Genomic DNA, 24530 nt, shown 5'->3' with positions numbered 1-24530 from the left:
AGGGAAGGTTTTTCAGAACTTCTCTATCTAATGATAGATCTTTCATGCCTAGAAGATATTTGTGGTGACCCTAATTTTATGCTTAAACCAATAGAACACACTGTTTGGGTGGTGAGGGAAGGCGGTTGAGAAGTATTCTTTGTGGCTTAGGGAACCCAGCCCAGGTTTTTTTAAAAAAAAATCTCTCCCCAGATAACCCATGAAATAGCTAAGGAGCACAAGGCCATCCCCATTTTCCACCGTGCGAGACTCTGTGGCGGAGATTAGAACAGGGGCCCGGCTTGGGATTTGGGCTGCTTCTTTGCTCCTGGGTGTGCAGACAGGAGAGAGCCTTGGTGGCTCTTTGGAAATCAGTGCAATGCCCTGGCCATCTTCAGGATTGATTGCAAGGCACCATCCTGCTACGCTGACACCTCTTAAAAGCAACAAACATTTCCCAGTATTAATTGCCCTGGTGAAGGCAGAAGTCTGAGGACTCCTTCATGCTGTGATGGGGCCCAGCTGGTCTCCAGGGAGGGAGGGAGGGACAGCTGCCACACACTTTGCAGAGACCTCCCAGGACAGAGTGGGAACGGGCTGTGATCCCCTGAGCATCTACTGTGTGTCACACACCGTGCCAGTCACTTGCCATCACATCTCATTCTTACATGCACTCTAAGGAGTAAGTATAATTACCTCCATTTTAACCAGTGAGAAAAGGGAGCATCGGCATCTAGAATAGCACCTTCCAGTGGATTTTTTTGCAATGATGGAAATCTCTTCTGTGCTGTCCAACACAGTAACCACTAGCTACATCCAGCTACTAAGGACTCGAAACATAGCGACTGTGACTGAGCCAGAGCATTTTCAGTTATTTTGCATGTTCATTGGTTTACGTTGTCCAAGATAGAAGGATCAGACAGAGAGATCCAGTGACTTGTTGGAGATCACACAGCCAGTTTGGACCATGGGGATCAAAACCCAAGATTTCTATTTCTCAGAGGATGGGAATTTTTTTTTTAATCAACAGTTCATTGAATCTTTCCGTTTTTATTCCTCCAGTTCATTGAATCTCTTCGTTATTATTCCTCTCTTTTCTCCTAGGTCCAATTCCAAGAGCATTGCTCATTTTCTTTCCATCCTAACCTCTGCAGAATCATCCTCAGGTGGTGAAAATAATTCCTAAAATAAACAAGAGGAGGCATTTTTATTTCCTAGAAGCATAGTTAGTTCCACAGGCCTAGGCATTCTTGATGCCAGCAAACAACACACCTATGGAGAAGGCTGATAAAAGGAAAACCCAGCCTGAGCATGTGAAGGGGAAAAAAAAATCTTGACCTTTAAGAGCATTGGGAAAGTGGGGAGAGGGTGGACACGGGGCATAGTGAAGACAGCATTTATATTTTAGAAATGCCGAAATGTTCTTTAAATCCATCGTTTTAAAGTGGCAGTGACATTTTCTGGACACAGTGCAGCAAGGTCTGTTCATTCATTTGTTCGTTTGTTCATCCATATCTTACTCCCATCCGACTTGCTGACTTAGCTGATTGAGATCTCAGAGAAAGTGTTTGAAACAGAAATTCTGTTGTCATCAGAAACAAAAAATAAAGCAAATGGCATGGGGTCCAACAGATGTACACCTTTTAAGCATCGCATCTTGACGATGAAGAAACAGAGACTTACACAGGGAAAGGGACTTGCCTGAGGCCTGGGTTGCAGGGGACTTTGCCACATCCACATCCTGCTGTCCTTTTGAAGCTGATGAGATCCCTTTCTCTCCTATGTGTTCTGCAGAGGCCAAGGTGAAGAATGCGATGACATGAATAAGATCAATGGTGATGGCTGCTCCCTGTTCTGCCAACAGGAAGTTTCCTTCAATTGCATTGGTAAGTCTTTGTCATTTCCCTGGGCCTGGATAGGGACGAACAGTGAGGAATCCTTGACCAATTACAATAACAGCAATAGTTGTGACTGAATGAAGTTTCACTCCCTTATATTGCAAATATGTATTGAGTGCCTCCTATGGGCCAGGCACTGTTTTAGGCACCAGGAAATACAGCAATGGAAACAAAGGGCAAGTACATCCCTGCCCTGGGTAGCTTAAGTTCTCATAGAGGACAGAGGTGACTGGGAACTCTGTTGACCTAACTTCACCTTACACACAGTATTGCTCTTCTTCACACCAGCTGTCCAGGATGGTTAGTAGTATAGATTTTTAAGGCTTTTATTCCTACTGTAGAGATGAGAAACATCAAAAGCCAGAGAGATTATAAACCTTGCCCAGAATCATACAGGTCGGGAGTGATTTGAGACAAAACCAAGACTTGGACCTCATTTTGTCTGATTCTTAGGCATGTGCTCAGTCCATTTGGCTACACAACCTCCCTCTAGGATCCAGGGACCACCAGCCCCCTTCCCCCCACCCTCTCCCCCCAGCGCATTCCCAACCTTGGGCATTTTTCTGACTCGAAGAGGGAACAGCAGACCAGCCTGTGTTTAGAAAGCAAAGGTCCTTTTCCCACCTTCCCTAGGCCTCTTCTTGGAGTCTGGCTGATCTTGTTGTTTCAGCCCCACTTGGGAGGCCCTGGCCAGCCGGGGGCTGGTAAACAGACAGGGGTTGGGGGGCAGGGATGGAATTTTGAGCTGGCCCAGATGAGATCATACTTCCTTTAAGATGCAAATCGATACCTGAAGATCAAAGGTCCCCAGGCTAATCCCCTGGGCTGGAGGTGAAAACTAATCACAAATCATTTGCAAGTACAAAAGACAGAGGTGCTCTATCTGAGGAGGGCAGGGGCAGCTGTGGGGGGAATGGAAACAGTGCTGGGAAGATTTCTCACTGAAAGGCAATTTTCTAGGAGGAAAGGGGAGGAAATGCCATGGGGTCTTCACAGTTGCAGTGCATTCCGGTGCATTTAGACCTTCTCCTGGTAAATTGTGAGCTCCCTGAGGTAAATAATATAAGTTACCTTTTATTCCAGTCGCAGCACACATTTATTGAGCACCTATTATCTCCTTGGCACCAAGGAGGGGCCCAGCAGCACCATAGGGGGGTCCCACTACTGCTTGTGGATAGAAGGAAGGAAAGATGTGGAGGGAGGGAGGACAGGAGAGTTTCTAGACAAGACCTCGGGTTTTTAAATGGCAGAAGGTGGTTTGTTTTTTTCCTTCTCCTCCATTGGTTTCAGTTTGTCGGTCTGTATAAAAGCCTGATATTAGCCGAGTGGTGGGGTGGAAAGAGCCTTGGACTAAAATGAAGACAACCAGGCTCTGGTCCTAGCTGTGGTGAGAACTTGCTGGATAATGCTGGCCAAATTGCTTCCTTAGCCTGGGCCTCAGTTTACCTTCTGTAACTTGAAAGGATTGAGTGAAGTGGTTTTTACGAGCCTTGACTGCTCTTCTGTTGTGTGATTTTCAAGGTGTGTGATTATTATTTCTCATAGTCACAAGCTCTACCCTAACCAAACCCTCACCTTTGCTGTCATCCTCATGACACCCAACATGACTCTCAGATCATGCTGGGAAGTAGCTACCTGTTTTACTTGCACTAAGTTGGCATGTGATTCAAGTGCTTCTGGGAGAAAGGTAGGATGTGGGAAGGTAGGATATGGTACCCTAAAGGGATGCTTTGGGTTCTGACATCCATGTTCTATGTTGCTTGAGCACTAGGCAACCATAAACAAAAATAAGTAGCCCTTACAGGAGAAGCTTCTTGTCCATGGAGAGGGTCTGCACAATACCTTCCATGGGCCAAACTCGTCCCACTGCTTACATGTGTAAGTAAAGCCTTACTGGAACACAGCACGCCCTTCCTTTACATATTGTCTGCTGTGCTTGCCTGCTACAGCAGCAGAATTTGGTGGTTGCAACAGAGACCTATGGGCCAAAAGGCCTACACTATTTACTCTCCAGCCCTTTACAGACCACATCTGCTGACCCCTGGTCTATGGATTTGGAGTCTTTGATGCTCTTGGTGGTGGGAGTCTGGTGCAGAGAGGAAGTGAAAATTAGGACATGGTTCATCATTTCTCAGAAAAAGAACCGAATTGTAAGCATACAGTGGTGGGGCCTGGGAACCTCTGCTAGAAATAGCACTGGACAGCGAGTCCAGCCCCAGCTTGCCATACCTCCTTGGGCCTCACTTCCCCGCCTATACTTTGGACAAAATAGCTGGTGTGGACTAAATCAATGATTTGCACACAGCGTTAACGGAAGTGCTTCAGAGGAAAGGCGTGATGATGAGAAAGTTTGTAAGAGAATGAGACTTGGACCCTAATAGATCCATTTTTATACTGACATTTTCTACTAGATTCCACCTATTCTGCTGCTGATGGATGATATTTATTGAACATCTATAATAATAAAAGCATAATACTCTAATTAGACTGGATGTCCTTCTGGACAACCTTCTGGACAAAGCCGGGGCTGTGAGGGAAGCCCGGGTTCCGGGTGCCTGCCAGCGGCCAGAGGGAAGCTTGGGTCCTGGGTGCTGGAGGGAAGCTCGGGTCCCGGGTGCCAGAGGGAAGCTGGTACCAGCAGCCAAGAGAAGGAAGGCCTACTCTTACACGAATTTTGTGCATCAGGTCTCTAGTCTATTATATATCAAGCATATTTATAAACTGACTCTCATAACAATTCCATTAGTGTCCTGCTTTTACAAAAGAGGAAGTTGAGGCACGGGGAAGTGAACTAAGGAGAGGCAGTTAAATGGTAGAACTGGGGACTCAAACCCAGAGAGCCTGACTCCAGAGCTCATGGTGGTAAACTACTTGCAAAACAGTAGCTCTTGGTCTTGTGGGGCTCCCGGGGTGAATGGGGAACGTAGTGCTGCAGGACAATTCATGGGGTATATAATGGAAGGGCATACAAAACTGTCGGGTGTGGGTGGTGTCCAGGGAAAGTTCCCTGCTGCCCCTGTATGTTGAGTGTGGCTTGTGCTATAGGAAAAACCTCCACTATGCCCCCCGCCCTCACCATTTACTATTAGAGAAACTCACAGACACACAGGGCATCCCAAGAAGAAAAGGGATCTATCTACCCAGAGATCTCAGCTCCCAGGAACTATATCCCAAGGACAAACTCCACAGCTTTAATCTGGAAAACCATATTCCTCTAAGAAAAGCAGCGCAAGAATCGACATGTATCTTTGGCTCCTCAGAGATCCAGCTCTGATGAGTCAGAGAAAGGGGGCTGGAGCGTGGGAGGCTTTGCCAAGGTGGACGTTGTTCGCATCATTACATTTGTCAAGACAGTGGTCAAGATAGTGGCCCATTGAACAGGCTTGAGTGAGACTGGCTGGGTTCATACCATAGTTTAGACATGAGGCCTTGGCTAAGCTTCAATGTTCTCATCCAGAAAATGGTAAAAATCCTGGGATTCAACTGTGGCAGTTATTTACCAATTTGTAGATAGTTATTATTTGACTCCCTTCCCTAGGTTTAGAAAAGAACTCTTTGTTGTAATGATAATGAGACACAGTCCAACCACCACAACCAAACTTGAAAACACAAGCATCTCCCAGCCCCCCTTGTAGCTGAGTGTGGGCACAAGACTTGCACTCTCCTCCTGACCCCCAGTCAGACACCAACCCAAGACTTTGAATCAGAAGCAGAGTGACCCTACAGAAACCATTTTGATTAAAGATGGTGGTAGTGGCCACACCCCCTGCATTTCCAAAGTACCAACGACAGCATCCAGCATTAGGGCTGAAGGTTCTGTGTGTAACAGCAGCTCTGAGATGTCTTCGCAAGACCAGTCATCGGACCTAATCTTGAGCTTGGAATTGGGCTTCAGAGCCTGCAAGGCTAGCTCTCCAGCCCTCCCAGAGAGTCTTCCATAAGTATCCAATGTTCTCTGAACAGTTTGCTTCTTTGCTTGTTTTGCTTAAGTTAGCCAAGTTGGTTTCTGTTGTCACTTAGAATCCTGACCAAAAATTGTTGTCATAAGATACTATGAGTTTTAGCCCTATTCTTAGCAAGTTAGACCTGCTTGACGCACATTAACTATTACTTTTCTCCGTGTGTGTGTGTGTGGGGGGGGGGGGGGGCTGGGGAGTATGTTTGTGTGTATCAGCAACAACCACTATTTATCAATACCCATGAGGTGTCATGCACCTTTGTATAATGTGAACCGATGTGAGGCCTCTGGTATCCAGACGCGGGATCTTAGACCTACAGTGATGTCTTAACTTGCCCGAGGTCACACAGCTCATAGAGACAGGGATCCTCTCTCCAGACGAAGTGGAGAGCCTTTGCTTTTTCTACTCTGCACTCTGCCTCCCCATCTGAGGGACTTCCTTCCTTCTCTCCTTTTTCTATTTTTTTGGCACTGACCATTTAGTAGGCTAATGTTTTCCCTGGGTTTGGTACCACCCCCACCCATGTGAGGGGGTGTCAGATTTATGGTGGCGTTTGCATTCACTTTTCAGAAGCCCACACATCCAGGAGTATTCCCAGGGTGCCAATGTGTTATTATGCAACAGCCTGGGACGTCCCTGTCCCACTTTCCCACCCCCAGGACCCTCGTCCCCCTTGCAACATGGCAAGTTGCTTGTTAAGAGGAATACCACCCACAAGACCTCTTGGGCAATGCATGCTATATCCTGGCAATGTGGAAATTATCTCGTCTCCCCCCTCCCTTTAAAATATAACATACACCAGGCCTGAGATGTCAGTTTAAAAATGTGGTATCAGTAAAATGATAACGCCCCCCACCCAGCAGGCACTGGCTGGAGGCATTGTTCGGCAGCGTGGGGATTCTGTCTCCAAGCACTGAGTCATGAGCTACAGACAGGCTGCTGATAGCAGCTGGAGGAGGGAAGGCAGTGGTCAAATTAGTGGGACAAAATGAGAAGCATCACCAAAGGGGTTACACTTAGTAACGTATCTCGAGCCACTGCTGGAAATGAGCTGCCTTCTGCGACGACAGTTAGTCCATGAGGGGAGCTGTGCTGGTGGGGGCCCCTCTCCTCCCGTCCTGTGTCCTTCAGGAGAGCTGAGTGTAGGTCCCCATTTAGACTCAGAAGCCTGGGCGTGTGGCACGTTAGCAGCTCAGAGCCTCAGTTTCTCTCTTTGTGAAATGAAAGCAGTTGAGCTGAGGGCCCGAAGGCTGCTTTTCCTCTCGGACACAGATTGTCCAACACCTGAAGGCATGGGGGCTTCCAGTTCTGCTTGATGCTGGTATGTAGTTAAAAAAACAAAGCAAAGGGACCCCCGTGTTGTCTTTCCCAGACATGCACATTCACTGGGTGTCTCTTTTTCTCGCTCATTCCCTGCCACTAGCATTACATTGTCTCTGGTCCTCACAGAGCATCCCCTGCCCAGTCCTACTGCAGGGGCCAATAACTCAGTTATCTGCAAGGCAGATAAGGGAGAGGCGGAGGGATCCATTCGCCTCCCAGCAGTCACTGGGAGGGGCGCAGGTCACCCAGCCTCGTGGCCCCTCTGTCAGGCCGCCCTGGCCTGATCCTAGCCAAGTGCAGAAAGGAAAACAAAAAGATGAATCGCCTCCTCTTCTTGGTGAATGTTCTGATGAGCCTTTAGATCAACAGTGACTAAAAGGGAGGCAGCATCTGGGAGGGGAGGGGGAGGAAGCATGGGCTCTGCCGGGAGTCACAGTTATTGTTATTTTTCTTTCTAACAACATGAAATCGGGACAGATGACCCACCTCTCACCTAACCAAAAAAAATGAAAAATTTTAAAACAAAACAAAATAAAACTTTTCCTGGCCTGTATTCCTTCAGCCCTCCCTCTGTAGAAGGCATAGTAACTTTCGCCAAAATGCCTTCTTGAAATAAAGCTTCCCTTGGATGGAAGACAGACCTTTAAGAGAAGAAAAGAGAAATACTAGATGAAGGTGATCGTGGTGCTGTCAGCTAGGAGAGGTGGCATGCTTAGCACTGGCATGATGACCTATGGCTTAAGGATTAATGATGGACTAAGATGGATATGGGTATTCACCCATGTGGATCTGGGTGAAACGCCTGGCCCAGACACTTTTTATTTGTGCCTCAGACTTCTCATCAGTAAAATGGGCTAGTAATAGTTTCTACTTTTTACAGTCGGTTTGAGAATGAAATGAGGTTATATATGTAAAGCATTTAAAAACAGCAATACCCGGTAAATCTTACGTATGTGTTTGCTACCACTGCTATAATTAATGCTATCAGTATAATTAATAACAAGTTGTAGTAATCCTCCCAGGAACCCTAGATAAATAATATTATTTCAGTTTCATAGAGGAAAGAAACTGACGTTCAGAGAGGTTAAGTAACTTGCCCAAGGTCTCACAGCTAGAAATAGCAGAGGTGCGATTCACAGTCCCTAGGCAGACCTGCACACTTACTCATGAAGTCACTGTATTTATGAGGCACCCAAGTGTATCAGCCTTTGTATTAAGAGCCCCCTTTTTTTAATATATTTTATTGATTTTTTACAGAGAGGAAGGGAGAGGGATAGAGAGTTAGAAACATCGATGAGAGAGAGACATCGACCAGCTGCCTCCTGCACACCCCCCACTGGGGGTATGCCTGCAACCAAGGTACATGCCCTTGACCGGAATCGAACCTGGGACCTTTCAGTCCACAGGCCGACGCTCTATCCACTGAGCCAAACTGGTTACGGCAAGAGCCCCTTTTTAAAGTGATTTTATTCAGCCTCCCAGCAGCTCTGTGTAATCAGAATAATAATGCCCATTTGGCTGGTGAGACCAGTGAGGCACTGAGAGATGAAGTGAATTGCCTTAAGTAAAGCAGCCAGCTAAGTCATAGGAGGCTTCAGATCCCATCTGCCTGCCTTTAAAGACCTTGTCAATATCCAGAGGAACCCCCCCCCCCCAAAAAAAAAAAGAAAAAACCAAAACTTCTTGAGATCCTCCTTTTCCCTGTTTCTGCTTTGGTGCCATTGACTCACAGCAGGAAGCGAAAGTGAATGCACATGTCCTTCCTGTGCCTGTTTCATGAGTCATGAAAACGACAACCTTCCGTTATTACCACCCCATAAAGTTCCACTGCACAGAGCCCGTGCCCTCGACATAAGGCCGATCTGGGTTTGGGGCTGCATTTTCGTTTTTAACAGCTGGCCCTCCTGTGACAGTAGCCGTGTTGTTTTTTAGCATAAGGGGAAGCTGTCACTTAGGGGAATGTGCTAGAGACAGGAGCCTGAGCTCAAATACCTGTTGGGTGTAATGTGTCTGTTGGTTACTTCTGGGTCGTCTTGGTCATCTCCCGTCCCCCGTCTGAGTCTCAGCCTTCTCTTCTGAAAAATGGACATCATTTTCACACACCGTCTCTCTGTTGAGAGAAAGAAGGAAATAAGGTCTGTAGCGTGTTTAGCACAATGCATGGCAGTTAGTGAACATTCAAAAACACGCGCCCGTGCCGCTTCATCTTCCCTTTTCTCAAGTCCCATCTCAACTGCAAGTGATGCAAAGGTGCGAATCCTTCTCTGGCAAAAATGGTCCCGAGCAGGGCCCTGCCATCAGCACGTGGTAGTACCTTATGCAAAGTGACTAGAAAGGCATGGCCGTGAGCTGGAGGAGCTCCAGGGGCCCTTTCAGCTCTGACTTCTAGAATTTAAATCCCAGATCATTATTGTTTTTAAACTGTGCATTTTAAAAGAAATGAGGGCTTGGGGAGGAGAAAGGAATTCCTTTAACCCAGAGGGTCAAAGGGGGTCAGCAAGGGGACAAAGGCGCAGGAAAAGGAGGCGATGGAGTGGAAGGCTGCCATGCGGGCCAGACCAAAGATCTGAAGTCCTCTACCGGGAGGTCTGATGGATGCATTCAAACACCCTGGAGTCAGCACCGGTTAGGATCAAGCCTGCCTTCAGCCTCAGACCACAGTTTACCACCTCCTTTGGAAACCCGGGAGGCCTACCCCACAGAGAGGCCAGGCTGGAATGAAAAGAAACAGGAGGGCCTCTGAGGCCAGAAGGGAGCAATTCTAGCCCTGGGCCCAGCGGCTTCCTGACTCTCAGGGAGGGGTCAGGCACGGAGGCCTTGGAGCTTGCCTGAATTCGAGGAATAGGGATCAAACTTTGATGTGTGCCTTTGAAAGGCAGCCCTCGTCCAAGGCAGGTGAATCTGGGTAGCCAGGAACAAGGGCTTCTTTGTGGCATTGTAAGCGACCAGAAGCCTGCCTGTGCATGCCTGTGCCTGGCTGTGCCTCTCTGCAGTCCTGACCTAGGAGCCGGGGACAGGGGAGAGGCCCGGGGGCCAAGTGTCCCTATGGGCCTTTCAGTAGGTCCTGGCTCTACGTTCTTTCTTGGGGACCATGTTGGGCTGGAAGAGACATTTAATATTCATGAGCGTGATCTCCACTTGAAGGGAATGCCCTGAGGGAAAGTGAAATATTAAGCAAGTGAGGGATATAGACCTAATTGCCTCCTCTTTTCTTTTTGGAGAAAAGTAATGTGCTTAAAATAAGATGATGGATAGGCAGCCGGGATGGTGTGAAAACCCCACTGCCCTCGCCTGCAGAATAAATCAGCTTCGTGCTCTCACTCACACAGAGAACCAGACAGAAGGCGGTGCAACTTGGCTGCCGGGTCACACCAGGTCACCCGTTCCCAGACCATGGATGCCTGCTGTGTGCCCGGCACTGTGCTAGCTGCAAGGAAACCAGCAGTGAGCCAGGGAGACCAGAGAGGCCAGGGATATGACACTAGTAGTTACTGAAAACAATCGTTGAGAATGCCCCTGCATGGACATATCGGAGGTGTGTAAGTGCAGGTCCTCCTTCCTATTTGAGGGGTCAGGAAAGGCCTCCTTGAAGACACGACATTTAACCTGCGACTTGAAGGCTAACTAGGAAGTGGACAAATTAGGGAGCAGTGGGGCAGGGGGATGGAGTGAGGACTGCAAGAAGGTCAGACCGTTAAACCCTCCAGGCAGCAAAGAGCTTTGGAAGAGGTCAAAGAAAGTCAGCATGGCCGGATGGCAGGGAAGGAGAGAGAGCAGGGGCAGGACCCTGGCAGACTCTGACCCTTCAGGGCCTTGAAGGTCGTGGCCAGGCTGTTGCTCATGGCATGGAAGGAGAAGAAGGCAGCTCCCACGTGTGCATTCTGCCCTCAGTGCCAAGCCCTGTCGGCCAGTGCATGTCTGCATAGAGCAGGCATCTGAAAGCTACTTACTGTCCCAGCCAAACCCTACCTGCTGCCTGTTTGGGGAGATGCAGTTGCTTGAAAGAGAACTATCCCCCTTGATTCAGATATTTGCCGCTACAAAGACAGAGCGGAGCAGCTCCAACAGAGGTCTTGGATGGGCCCATGAAGCCAGCACATTTATTGTGTGGCCCTGTACAGAAAGAGTTGCTACCCAACTGCTGGCAAGGATGCGTGAGTATCTAGTGGGTGAAAGAATGTCCAGTTAGGGAGCCATTGAGGCAGAGGAGAGAGAGGTGAGGGTATCACCCCATCCGTCTCACCCCTGGGTCTGGAGCAGCACAGCTGTAATTGTGTTGGCCACCACATTTTCCATGGACACATCCGTTTTCCTCATTCATGAGGAAAGATGTCATCGTGTCCATCCTTGGGTCCCCAGTCAGTGTCTGGCATCCTGAATCAAATGACCCTTTGAGGCAGAAAAGAGTGGCCAGGAGCCTGGGCAGCACCTGATTTCCCCTGGAGAACCTCTACTCCCTTGTCTCATTTCACGCTCACAGCACCCCTGGCAACCACTTTCCAGGTGACACAACAGAGCCCCCAAATGTTTAAGTGACTTTTGAGAAAGTGGCCTCCATTCAGTAACTGTTTATTGAGCTGGGAAACCACCACAAGCGGAAACACACTTTGGTGACAGCCACGTCCCATGCTGGGACCACAGCCACGGAAATCTCCTCCCGTGATCTTTCTGAGGGAGGCTGCAGGAAGGTGCGGATTGTCCCCTGAATTTTACACCGGGAGAAACTGAGGCTCAAACAGGTGAAATGACTTGTTCAAAGCAGGTGATTATTAAGTAGCAGAACTGGGATTTGAACCAAGATCTGCCTAACTCCAAAACTGTAAGAGCTGCGTCCTCCTCCAAATTAGCAGACCTTCGGAACAAGTGGGAGTGATGAGATGTGCATATAGATCACCACCCTCCCCATCTCATCATTCCAAACAGCAGTCAGAATAGCAGAAATAGCTTGCTATTAATTTAACTGACTTAATCACTTTTTTCCTATCAGTTCCTCTGATTAATTGCATTGACCTTATGAGGTAGTTTTAATATTATGGCTACTTTATAGATTAAGAAAAAGCACAGAAATGTTAAGTAATTTACTCAAGGCTCCCCAAGAAAGGGATTCGGCTCTGGGATCTGGCTCTTAGGCCCTCAGGCTGAGCTACTAAACTTATGCTACCTCTTGATCATTGCTGTTATCTAATTTTTTAAGTGTACTTTCCAGAGCTGAACAGCCTACCAGCAAACAGAAAATGAGAAGGGACAACAATAGACTGTGCAAAAGGAATCTCCACATAAAAAGATCCCAGGGTCTCTTTAAGAAACACTGTCTGGAGTGTTTGTTTACAGATCGTTAACTACTTAACAGAGGGAGAAACTAAAGGCCCCTTTTTCCTGGCTGCTACTGATTAAATACCAAGGGGAAATTAAGATAAAGCAAATCTGAAATTATAATAATTTTAAGGGTTTTCAATTTTAATTCGCCAGAAAGATAAAATAGTCCATGCCCTGCCTGTGCAGCCCTGCTCACAACCACCAGAGTTGCCTTCTCTGCCCTCTGCCCTCAGCGTTGGGGTCTTGCAAAGACAGCTGAGACCAGTCTCACTCCTCTGTCTACATGGAGCACCTGCGGCATATGAAGTCAGGCGCCAGGCAGGGTGTGGGTGTGAGTGACAAGCAGGAGCCAAAACCCTTCCTCGGAGGACTACAGAGGGCAGTGGTCAGTGAGGATGTGCAGGGATTGGTGGGGCCGCCCCAATAGGCATAGTAACGCCCCTGGTGGAGGTGGGAGAGTTGGTGGCAGCTTCCTAGACAACTGGGCTCAGTCAGACCAAGAGCAGGGCCTGCTGCTGTAAGGTCCTAATATCAGGACATGATAGGAGCAGTGTTTGTCTTTTGGGCTTTTTAAAATGTGTTTATATTGATTTGTTTAGAGGGATAGAGAGATAGAAACATCTATGAGAGAGAAACATCATCAGTTGGCTGCCTCCTGCATGCTCCCTACTGGGGAGTTGAGCCTGCACCCAGGTATGTACCCTGACCTAGAATTGAACCAGCAACCTCCTGGTTCATGGGTCAATACTCAGCCACTGAGCCACACCAGCCGGGCAAGGGGCAATGTTTTAAGACCCACCTCCCCCCAGTGGGATGCTCTTCAGGGGCCCACAAAGTACTCCTGGAAACTGACCTGAAGAGACTTCAGGGTGGTTTTGTCTTTCAACACCAGTCGGAAACGGGGGGGGGGAGGGGGGGGGTCTTATACACGGAAAAATACGGTAAATCTAAATTCCTTACTATGGCATCAGGCATCAAGACTGGAGTGGTCTGATCTAGTCACATGTACCTTGGGCTTCAAAATCTTCTGGGCTTTGCACCTATGACCCTGCCCCGAGCTTCCTTTCATTTGCTCTCAGAGTTCCCCTGCCCGGGGTGTGTCCCCACCAGTTCCTCCTCCTCAGAGATTCAGCCCAGGTGTTAGCCCCTAAAGCAGCGGTTCTCAACCTGTGGGTCGCGACCCCTTTGGGAGTCGAACGACCCTTTCACAGGGGTCGCCTAAGACCATTGGAAAACACATACATAATTATATATTGTTTTTGTGATTAATCACTATGCTTTAATTATGTTCAATTTGTAACAATGAAATTGGGGGTCACCACAACATGAGGAACTGTATTAAAGGGTCGTGGCATTAGGAAGGTTGAGAACCACTGCCCTAAAGGAAGCCTTCTGATGCTGGGTAAGGTTGAGTTGGGGTTGGTGGGGTTCCTTCCTGCTCTCAGCATCTTGTGCCTCAGAGCAAAATGCTGTCAGTCAGTCAATTCCTTACTTGCCCCGCTCACTTGACTCTGAGCTCTCTGCATGCTGAGACCCAGTTAATTCCTCTGATTCCTAGGATTTAGTCCAGGACCTTGTAAATAATTTGTGGCTCCATAAGTGCAGACTATGAGTGAGGGAAGCATGTATTTTTAAAGGGTTGTTTCTTAAGAGTCACTTTCTTAAGTTTTATTTATCAGGCAACAAAGTGTAGTAGAGCTTTGTTGGCCTTTAGGGTCCGATGGACCTGTCTGAATCACTGACTTTCCACCTCACAGTGGTCCTCTCTACACGATGTCAGCGCTGGGCTGCTTGTGTTCAGATCCCAGCTCTGCCACTAAAGGGGGTGGGGGATTCTTTAGTTAGATTGTACCTTCCTGTGAAGGAAAGACTGGCTCCAATGGCAAGCCTCCTTTATCTCTGTACTGACTGTGGTCATAACTCTTTGATGAGGTCCAAACATTTTACAACTTCAGGAGAAGGGGTGGATAGAAGCAGTGACTTTGGTGGTTACTTAAATCACCCCCCCAGAACTCTCTGATAACCCCAAATCCAATTGCTTTCAAAACGAAGTCCTGGTCCAGCTAGCTTCCTCTTGGGAACCAGCCTAGTTAACTAGCAGCTGGAAAAAACTGCAGGTAGGCCACCCCCCAGGCAGAGAATTCAAAAGGAAGTGGATGGCTGTGTAAATAACACTGCTTGAAGGGGCATTTAAGCAGAGGCTCTTTGTTAAGGAAATTGATGGCTTTGTAAGTACTGCCTCTGAAGGGAGTACTTTAGTGGAAGGTTCCTGAGCTCCCCTGGTAAATTCCCTAATGGACTGTGGGCCAGGAGTCTGGGCCCCCACATATTCCATCACTTGCCAACAAAAACCTTGGATTCTACTTTTAAAAATTGAAAAAGGTTATGGAGCCTGTGTAGTTTAACTGGCACAAGGTAGCTGAGACAGATTGCTTCCTTTAGGGAGAGGGAGACGTGGATCTTCCCCAGAACCTTTGTTCCTGCGAGGCACCTTGCTAGGCATCTTGCTAGGTATTTTCTAGGCAGCTTCTTATTCCATTCTCCTGAGGTCTGCAAAGACATCAGGTCACCAGCTTGCTGAAGGGGGAACTGGGGCTTGGAGATGAAGTGGGCTGCTCATGGACACCCCGTTAATTGGTGGAGAGCAGGGATGTGACAGCAGACCCCGGAGCTCCCCAAGTACCACAGAATGGCAGGGCATCGTAGAGAATCAGATCATCGGTCTCATTAGATCCCCCTTGGTATCCACATTCTCACAAAGGACATGGATTAGGCAACGTGGGTGGACGTAAGGGAGTGGGTTTTGGAATCAGATGAGTAAGGATTTGGGTTTCGCTGTATGAAACTCTTTAAAGACCATTTCCCTTGTCTGTGAAATGGGGATAACACCACCAAACACAAAGGATTCTTCTGGAATTAAAGGATATTGCCTATTTAAAAGCATTTAACACAGTGCCTAACAGGAACCACACCATTCAATTATTCATTTAGCAAATATACTTATTACATAGTGGCTATAATTTTAATTGGGGAATTAGATGATGCTATGGAGAACAGAGGGGGGACAACCGGCCCTTCTGGGGTGGATTGCCGGAGAGATTTTCCAGAGGAGTGTCGGTAAGACTGGATGAAAGGATGGTTAGAGGCTCAACTTAGGAAAAGCAAGGCTAGGAACATTGGGAAAGCTTCTGCAAAGGTGGGGAGGGGAGGAAGAATCTGGGACACCCAGGAAGTGGACAGGATTTCAGCCTGCCTGGAGCTGGGACAAGAGCATGAGAGAAAGCAAGAGCAGGCTGTGGAAGCAGGCAGGGACCAGATGATTTCTTGACATCATTGAGCCTCAGGAAACATTGAATGAACAACTATCTTCTGAGGTAGCCTGTTGCATTTTCACACTAACTGTAGTTTGTTAGATGAGCTTCTACTGTGTCCCCTGGGAGCCTTCTGTTCCTTAGGTTCAGCATTTCCATACCTCTGTGGACATCTCTTCATGGGGCTGCCTAGCTTGGGCCCCAGCAGTCACCAGTGGCTTCGAATTGGTCTGCCCAGCCATCTCCAGGGCCAGAGGAGACTTCCCTGACCTCCATTCTGGCACCTGCAGCCAGCAATGCCATCTGCAATCTCACACTCTTGTTTGGGCAAACACCTTCTCCAGTTGGTGGAAACTGATTGCAGAGAGACCACAAATCCTAGGAACTTTTTCTGAGCATGAATAGTGATGCCCACCCTTATCATCTCTGATCAGAATACAGGGGTTTTGATTAATCTAAAATGTTCCAAGTTAACTCTTAAGATTTAGAATCAGTTTTCCCCTCCTTTCCTTTCTTCCTACTTTCCTTCCTTTGCCCTTTCTCCTTCCCTTCCTCCTTTCTCTCCTTCCCATTCTTTATTCCTTATTGGGAAGAGAGAGACATGCTCACATTTCTGTAAGAACAAAACTCAGTGTAACACTATCAATCAAAGAGCACGTCGATTCAGATGAACACAAAATCCTTTTCAAAGGACAGAAGAGTAGCCGGTCCATCATGTAAGACAAAGAAAACTTACCTGAGTGCAGTGCACTCCTGCCCAGTGACTCGGCTTCTCTCTTCCGAGCATCACCAATTTGGAGAAGGACACCGTGGCTCCAATGTCTCATCCTGTGGACTCACATGAACCATATTGCAGGAGGATAGTCTTCTTGAATGCCCACACTCAGCAGAGCTCAGGGTGGGAGGTTTCTTGCATAGGAACCCTTCCAAAAACCCACCACACTGTGGTCACCTTAGTCACCATCAGCTATGCCAGACAGGGTTGGTGGGCGTGGTTTTCACATGGGGCCCTGATTTGGCCTCGATTCCTTGGTTACTGCTAACATAGCATCCCATTGCTCAAAAGTCTCTCTTCTCTGGAACCTTGAGGATGTCTTAACAGACAGATGGGCAGCTTGTTTTACTGAATTGAAGAACAGATACAATGTGTGTACACACTGACTTTTACTTGAAAGCACTGTTTTTCTCATGCTCATCTGCATGTATTTCTCACAGACCAATTTTTGTTTGACATTGCATTATTTCCAATGTTTATAAAACGAGCCTTATTCAGTCAACCCAAACCTTGGGCCTATAATGATTAACGATGCAGCATTCAATGAGTCACTTAACCTCTCTGAATCTCAGTTGTGATACTTGCAAACTGAAGGATGAGGACGAGATAATTTCTAAAACTCTTGCAGCACTAAAACCATCAGTTATTCATTCATTCATTCAGCAAATATTTTCGGATTGTCTTACATGTCCTGGATTTAGAATGCAATAGTGAGCAAAACAGCCTACCCTTCAGCTCTCCCAGGGCTGCTCTTCTGTTTCAGAAAGAATGCAATGATCAATTAAACTCTTGAAGAAGCAATATAATGCTCTGTAGGAAATAAAATAGACTGGGGGAGGGGGCGGGGGTGGCGGGTGACTGCAGTAAAAATAGTGTGGTTAGAAAAGGTCTCACCAGGCAGGTGATGGTTGAGTTGAGACCTAAACAATGAATTTAAAAAAGCCATTTGACGATTTGGGAGATGAGTTCTAAACTGTAGCTGTGATAAAAATATGTGAAAACAACAACATGTGTGAGTATGTTCCATAGCATTATTTTACTTGATCATTACAGCCACTTTCTGAAATGGGTGGGAAAAGTGATTTTGTCATTTTATCAGACAAGAATGAAACCCAGAACGATGATGATGTGTGTTGCCCACTACGGGAGAGTAAGTTAGTGACAGAGATGAGCTTCAAATTTTGATTTCCTGTCCCTAATTTCATCTGCTTTTCCTTATAGTTCTCTTCTGTGTTTCTCCGAATGGTTTCACCTGCACCCTTCTCAGTCTTCATTTTGCTGGTCACATTTTTCCATCTCCAGACCAAAAACAACAACAACAACAATACTTTAATGATTAATAGAAAAAATGTATCAAGTACCAAATATGTAGTAGAGTGACTTCATTGAAGGAGATCTTAAATTAAAGGTAGCTGATTTAACTCTCTCAGTCTACAGAAGGGGGAAGTGCAGCCCAGAGAGGGAAGTGTCTTGTCCCCAGCCTTGGGGAGAATAGAGGACATCTACTCTAGACTCCCGTTCTCTTGACCATGCTATTGCTATTGAAACAGGGTCCCATTCTTTATTCTTTCTTTCTATCTTTTTTTAACCTATTGATGTATTTATTTATTTGGGGGGGTGATGAAATCACAATAAAATCACTGACATTCTGTTTGTAGTTTGCTACCTTTCATCACTCTGTCACTTTCACATACTCTTCTGCATATGAATGTTTCAGGTGGCTTTTCTCCACTTATTATTAGCGTATATTACCCAAGACAAATCTCATTGTATTTCCTGTTCATACTTTTAAAGGCCTTTGCATCCTAGATATTACTCTTCCTCTTGTGTATGCTTAGAACGCCAGGCATATTTCGCGGCCACTGTAGAATCCATTGTGGTACTGACATTTATCCCCTCTTTCCTATCAGTAGATAGCACTGAACCCAAAAGAGACCCGGCTAAAACCCATTCAGGGCTTTGAACATTCATTTCTATTGAATGTATTGTCATTTATTAGGATCACTATCTTTGCTTACAATCTTTTTAGGCCATTCAAATAACTGTACTAAATTCAAGGTGATGTAAATGCATTTTTATGCATTTTGAAGTTCCAATTCATAAGACCATCAAATCTCTTTATTAAATTTCAATTTAGTATGCACCACATTTTTTACCTAGATACTTAATTTCTTTGCAAATTCAGTTAAGAATAAAAAAAATATTAGGACAGATGGTGAGTCACGATGTCTCACAGGAAAAAAATATTATGGGGTGGTTTAGATAGAATTGGATATTTTTTTCTCTTAATATGTGCTTGTATTTGTATTATGATCTCATTCTAATTAATATTTTCATAAAAATCTTTGTGTAGCAGACTGCTGAAACAGATTCAAATCAGGTTTGAGCCATCTTCAATATAATCAATAACAGAGATTCTGAAACTCCAAAAGAACTTTGTTAATTCATTATTTACTGAATACCTGCTTTGAGATTGACATTATCCTAAGTATTGGGGATGTAAGTAGAGGTAAGATTGGAGCCAGCTCAGAAATATCTCACAATCTAAGAGCTGTACATTTTCATTCATTCATCCATTCATAAATATTAGTCACAATATGGCAAGGCAGTGCTCTTGATCCTGAAGAAAGAGGTTCACTTTGAGACATACTCCCATAAATCTTATCATAAATAAAAATTCATTTTAGATAGTGAATAATACTGTGAAGGAAATAAAATACAGTGATATGCTGCTCTCTAATGGGGTGGGGAATAGGATGTGAGCTTACTGTAAGTAGACAGGGTTATTATTTGGGGAAGTACTATTTGAATTGAGCCTTAAATGATTAAAAGGAAGAGAGTGTGAGAAAATCCAAGAAAAAAGTATTCCAATAAAGTGAGTAACATGTGCAAGTTCCTGAAGCAATAACAAGTTTGGCTTGTTTAGGGAACAGATTCTTGTTGAATGGATACACTTATGGATGAACAAATAAATGAATTGAACCTAGTGAGCAAGAGGATAGTGATAGGAGACATTCAGAGAAAGTAGGGACTCATAGGCCATGTTACAGATTTTGATTTTGTTCCATGTGACATGGGAAGCCATTGAGGTGCTTTAGGTAGGAAAGTGGTCTGATATAGTTTATGTTTTTAAAGGACCACTGTAGCTGCACTTTAGGGGAGGGAAGATTGGGAATCAGACATAGAAAAAGCTGATTAAATGAGCAATACCTCAGTGATGATGGCTTGGATTAGGGTGCTGGTAATGGAGCAAAAGTAGATCTTTTTGGAATTTTCTGAGATGAAAGTCTACAAGATGTACTTTTTTTGGTTTTGGTGAGTTGGCTAAAAAAATAGGAGTGATGATTCAGAAGGTTTTGGTTTAGCCTTTGTTGAGCAATGTCATTTACTAAGAGGAGGAAGAAAGGAATGTGGGGAGAAACCATTACTTCTGTTTCAGACATGTTGATTTTGTGATGACTTTAAACAGATATTTAAGTAGAGAGGTCATTGTTGGGACTCAGAGAAGAGGTCATATCGAAAGAAATGTTTGAGTCATTAGTGCATAAATGTTCTAAAATCTGTACGTAAAACTTAGGACTGATGAGAGGATGTAGATAGATAAGAAAAAGAGGGCCTAAGCTCTAACCCTGAAACGTGGCAACATTTAGTAAAGAGTTAGGGAAGCAGAAGACAGCACATGAATCTGTGTGGGAAGAGCTGGGAGCCAGAAGGATAGGATGGCATGCCACCATGGCATCTGAGAGAGAATACCTCAAGGAAAAGGCACTTCTTTATATACTTCAAGATTTTTTGACATTGTGGTTTGTGTTAGCAATGTTGAGGTCAATGGTGATCTTGACAAGATTGGTTTGGGTGGAGTGGTGAGTACAGAAACTCGATTGAAGAGAACTAAAGAGTGAATTCCAGGAGATAAAGGGGATAAGTTTAGATAATTCAATAAACTTTACGGTGAATCATAGAAAGAGAAATGTGACGTAGGAGACAGTGGTACGGTGATGTGGGATGATGCCACTTAAAAAAAATGTGGGTTTTTTAAATATAATTTAATTTTTAAAATTAAAAATGTTTATGTAGGCAATATCCTGTTTTGCTGGTTTGGAAGGAGAACATAATGATGGAGGAAATAGAGGGAATTGCTTTGTGCTGGACAAATAGGGATGCAGAAGATTGATATATGAGGCTTCATGACCTGAAGATGCTGTAAGTAAATCTGGATGGAAGACTCAAAGGTGGAAAGTAGCCTTTCAGACTGAGGAACTAAGGGTAGAAGCTCTGAGGTGTGAATCCTGGGGAGGAACTGTGTGCATCTGAGAGTGAAGGCATGGTCGGAAATGAGCCTAGGTAGGAACATTGGAGCTGGGCGACAAAAGGGCATGAGTAGCAGGTGGGGAAGTTCAGATTTTGCAGGAGTCAATTGAGTATTGTAAACATGATCAGATTGATGTTTTGGATTAAAGGCTCATCATAGGCTGCTTTGTGAGGAGGGACTGAAGTGGGGAGGCCTTCAAGCCAGTGGTGTCAGAGCCAAGAGGACAGAGGACAAGGCTACCCCCGGAGGGTGCTTTTCATGGCAGGCCTGAGAGTGAAGTGTAGTGGTAGTGTGAGACTACATCCAAATTCACGCTTCTTTTCCTGGTGCTTTTGGGTTGCTGGATGGTGCCTGGTTGTCACAGTGAAGCACAAGAAGGGATTCTGGCTCACTTTGGTATGTGGCCAAGCCTTGAAGGAACCAGAAACCGACTTCAGCTCCTCAGGTTCAGTTGACCTCATCAGCATCTGAAGCTGGTTAGTGGATTCATGGTTCTGTAGGAGCCCTTGGTCACCACATCGTCTGTACCCTGGACAGGCTGATCTGGTTGAGAATGTTAAGGACAAATCCCAGTTTGAATAGAATTAAATGAGGTCAGCAGTGTAGGTGTCTCATGAAGCTTTTGAAGGATCGGCGATGCAAAGTCTCCATGTTTCTGTTCCAGCGGAAACATTTGCCAGTGGAGCCACCTCCCACACCCCAGGCTTTCCTTTTGCAAACCTTCAGGGGTTAAGCACTGTAGTTTCCCCTGTTCCAAGGAGCTATTATTTGGACAAAGATCATGCATATCTTGGTCTTTTCTTATTGTTGTTTGGATGAATTGTTATGTGGCATGAAGCATGTTGTGGTTGGATCCATCCCTAAACAAACAGCTGAACTTAAAAAATACTATTTTTTTCCTGGTGCTTAAAAAATTGAAAAAAAAATAGTAATCATTGGACTAAAAGAGGCTATCCCAATGCCAGTCAGTCACTGTTCCCTCTGGAAATAGAAACAGATGCGAATTTCTCCAAAGCTGACCCATCTTCATAAACAGGAAGTTTAGAAAGACAGGTAAATCTATCCACCCTTAGGAAGGTAGCCCATCTAAGAGTCTGTGTTCAAATTCTTTGCTTCCTCCTTGAGTCCTAAACCAAATCCATCTCCTTTTACTTAAAACTCTCATCTCCCCATCTGCAGGGAGTTGTTTTGTTTTGTTTTTTTTCTCAATGGGCTGTAGACTTGGTAAACTCCCAATAGCTTCTCAGACTAGTTATATTTAGTTCACACTAGTGGCTGTTCCGAAAAGTGAAATCAGAGATTCCACAAAATAATATCGAAACTTGGTCAAGAGTCAAACATGATTTTGTTGCCAGAATTGTATACTGAAAGCCCAGTCTGATGTGACAGCATGGTGCTATAGAAAGAGCACTGCATTGTGAGTTCAAAACCCATAAGTCTAGTCCTGTGTCTACTGGAAATTTCTCTGAAGGCTTCCATAAGTCACCACAACATGTGAACCTTGGCTTCCCTCATGTAAAACGAAACCATTGCTTTCAGCTCCAAGGTCATTGTCATCATTATAGACCAGTTATTGATCATCTGTTATGATCAAGCCATCTGAGCATCATACTAAACAGTCGATCATTCAACCATTATTCAGAGGAGGAAACCAAGGTTCAGAAATTCTAAGTGATATGCCCAAAGTCAAATTAATAGTAAATGGAACCTCTGCTAAGCAAAGTCAGGTCTACACCTCACTGCCTCAAAGACTGTGAGTCTTACAGGTAACAACACACCTTTCTTGGTCAGGAGAATCTTCAAGGTCTCCCCATCTCTAAAGGATAATGTTCAAATTCCTTAACAGGGCATTGCAGTCCTTCCTCAGTCTGGCTTCAGATCAGCTTTTCAATGTCTCGTCTCCAGGATCCATTGAACTCCCTGAACTGTGACCTTGCCAGACATACACACACACACACGGATCAAGATGCAGTTATGCTCTTCCCTGAACATGGACAAATTCTTTTGATCCTCCAAGATGCTGCCCCCAAAGCATCTTCTCAGGAAGCCATCCCCCATTTTTCCAAGTAGTGGTGATCCCCCTGCAGGAGAGGAGTCCTGTCAGATTTATTTGTGTATCCCCAGTGCCAGCGCAGTCACTGAGCAGATACTCAGAAACTACTGGTGAAGTGCAGTGATAGTCCGCGCCAGTTTTCCTCTGAGGATAAGGATCTATCTTAGCTGGGAATGATAACATCTCTCCCTCCTAAAATCTCTTAAGACTGGGCACTGGGCCATTAAGACCTGTATCACTTCCCCATCTCTTAAGTCTATTATGGTAGTTGATCACACCCAGCCCTTTATTGAGGCAGTCTAAAGGGGAATCTTGTCTCCAGTTTATATAAGGGGAAACTGAGGAACAGAGAGATGAACTAACATGCTAATATTACCTGGTAACCAGGGGCAGATCAGGAGTTTGAATCCAGGGTTTCTGAATTCAAGGATGAGAACTTTTAACAATAGCTTGAATGCCAATGTTTGCTTATACATCAAGGTAAACTCGTCTCATTTCCCTGAAGCGTGGCTTTCTGAGTTTTCAGATAGGGGTGACGATCTATGTCTGGCTCAGTGTCCCTTGGACATGCCTCGGGAATGCAGAGGCATGCATTTCCGCTCCATGGTGCAGGCCCACAGAAATGGAAGATTACGTAATGTGAAGCAGCATCAGCTGTGTCTGTCCACTTACAGAGTCCATTGGCCTCGGGCTCTTGGAGCTGAGCTCATTGCTTCCAAAAGGAAAAGAAAGTGTCTTTCAAGTAAAAGCTGAACCATGGAAGACAGACTTGGTAATGCCCCCCAGCCACATCAAGACTCCTCACTGGATAGAGCAGATTTTTAACCTGTCACCACATGAAAGGAACTGAATCTGAATTGAGGGGTTCCCTCAATGTCAAGAGAGGTTCCCTCATGTCAGGAGAGGATGAGCTGGAAACCAGCCTGTTCCTGCAACCCCCTGTAAGCTAGTTGCCACTGGTGTCTCAATAACTTTCCCTTCCCCCTAACACCCAGTATAAATTTTTTTTTCAAAGAGCGCAGAATTTAAACTATATTTGGACAAGAGTATATGCATCAGAGGTGCCAAATTTTAGTTACTCATTCGTTCAACAGATACTTACTGAGAGTCTAATAGGTTTTCACAGTACCCCTCCCAATGGGATGTGTTATTATCAATGCTACCTAGCTACTACATGGAAGGCAGGCAGCAAGGTGATTATTTAGCTTCAAACTCTTTTCACTATAATCTGCTCCCCTCCCAGCATAAAGCATTCAAGAAGAACTAAGCAAATTGTAATGAAAACAAGAAGGCCAGTCTTGTTCTGTTGTTTTGTTGTCACTACCTTTGTTTTTCCTGGCCACACATTTGTATTCCATTCCTCACCATGTTCCCTTCAGTGCATGAGGCATGGGAGTAGGAATGGAGAGAGAATTCCCCAGATGAAGGTGGGCAGATGTAGCTGAAGGGCCCCTGGGACTCTAGCTAGAAAAATGAATAGCAGAGTCCAAGGATTTTATTCAAAAAAAGGGGGCTCAGAGTAGCTTTGTCAGCAAGATCTTGGGGCAGAAACCAGGCATCTTTCCACTCCCCTCTCTCTTCTTCTTCTCTTTAGCTCTATCTCC

At 45.5% G+C, this 24530-nt stretch overlaps 1 protein-coding gene across 1 annotated transcript in view; it reads left to right on the top strand.

Annotated features, from left to right (window-relative positions):
* PAPPA (pappalysin 1) overlaps positions 1-24530 on the top strand; it is a gene marked incomplete at its 3' end in the record, with an annotated part of 213316 nt that overhangs the window by 104377 nt on the left and 84409 nt on the right. The window contains exon 9 of the mRNA XM_081102850.1: positions 1774-1865. Within this exon, the coding sequence (XP_080958976.1) occupies positions 1774-1865 (92 nt within the window). The remainder of the gene's footprint in view (positions 1-1773; positions 1866-24530) is intronic.

This window comes from Myotis nattereri, assembly GCF_964212035.1.
Source record: "Myotis nattereri genome assembly, chromosome: 12".
NCBI classification, from domain to species: domain Eukaryota; kingdom Metazoa; phylum Chordata; class Mammalia; order Chiroptera; family Vespertilionidae; genus Myotis; species Myotis nattereri.
Note: the sequence above shows the minus strand (reverse complement) of the source record. Positions and strands in the feature narration are given on the sequence as shown.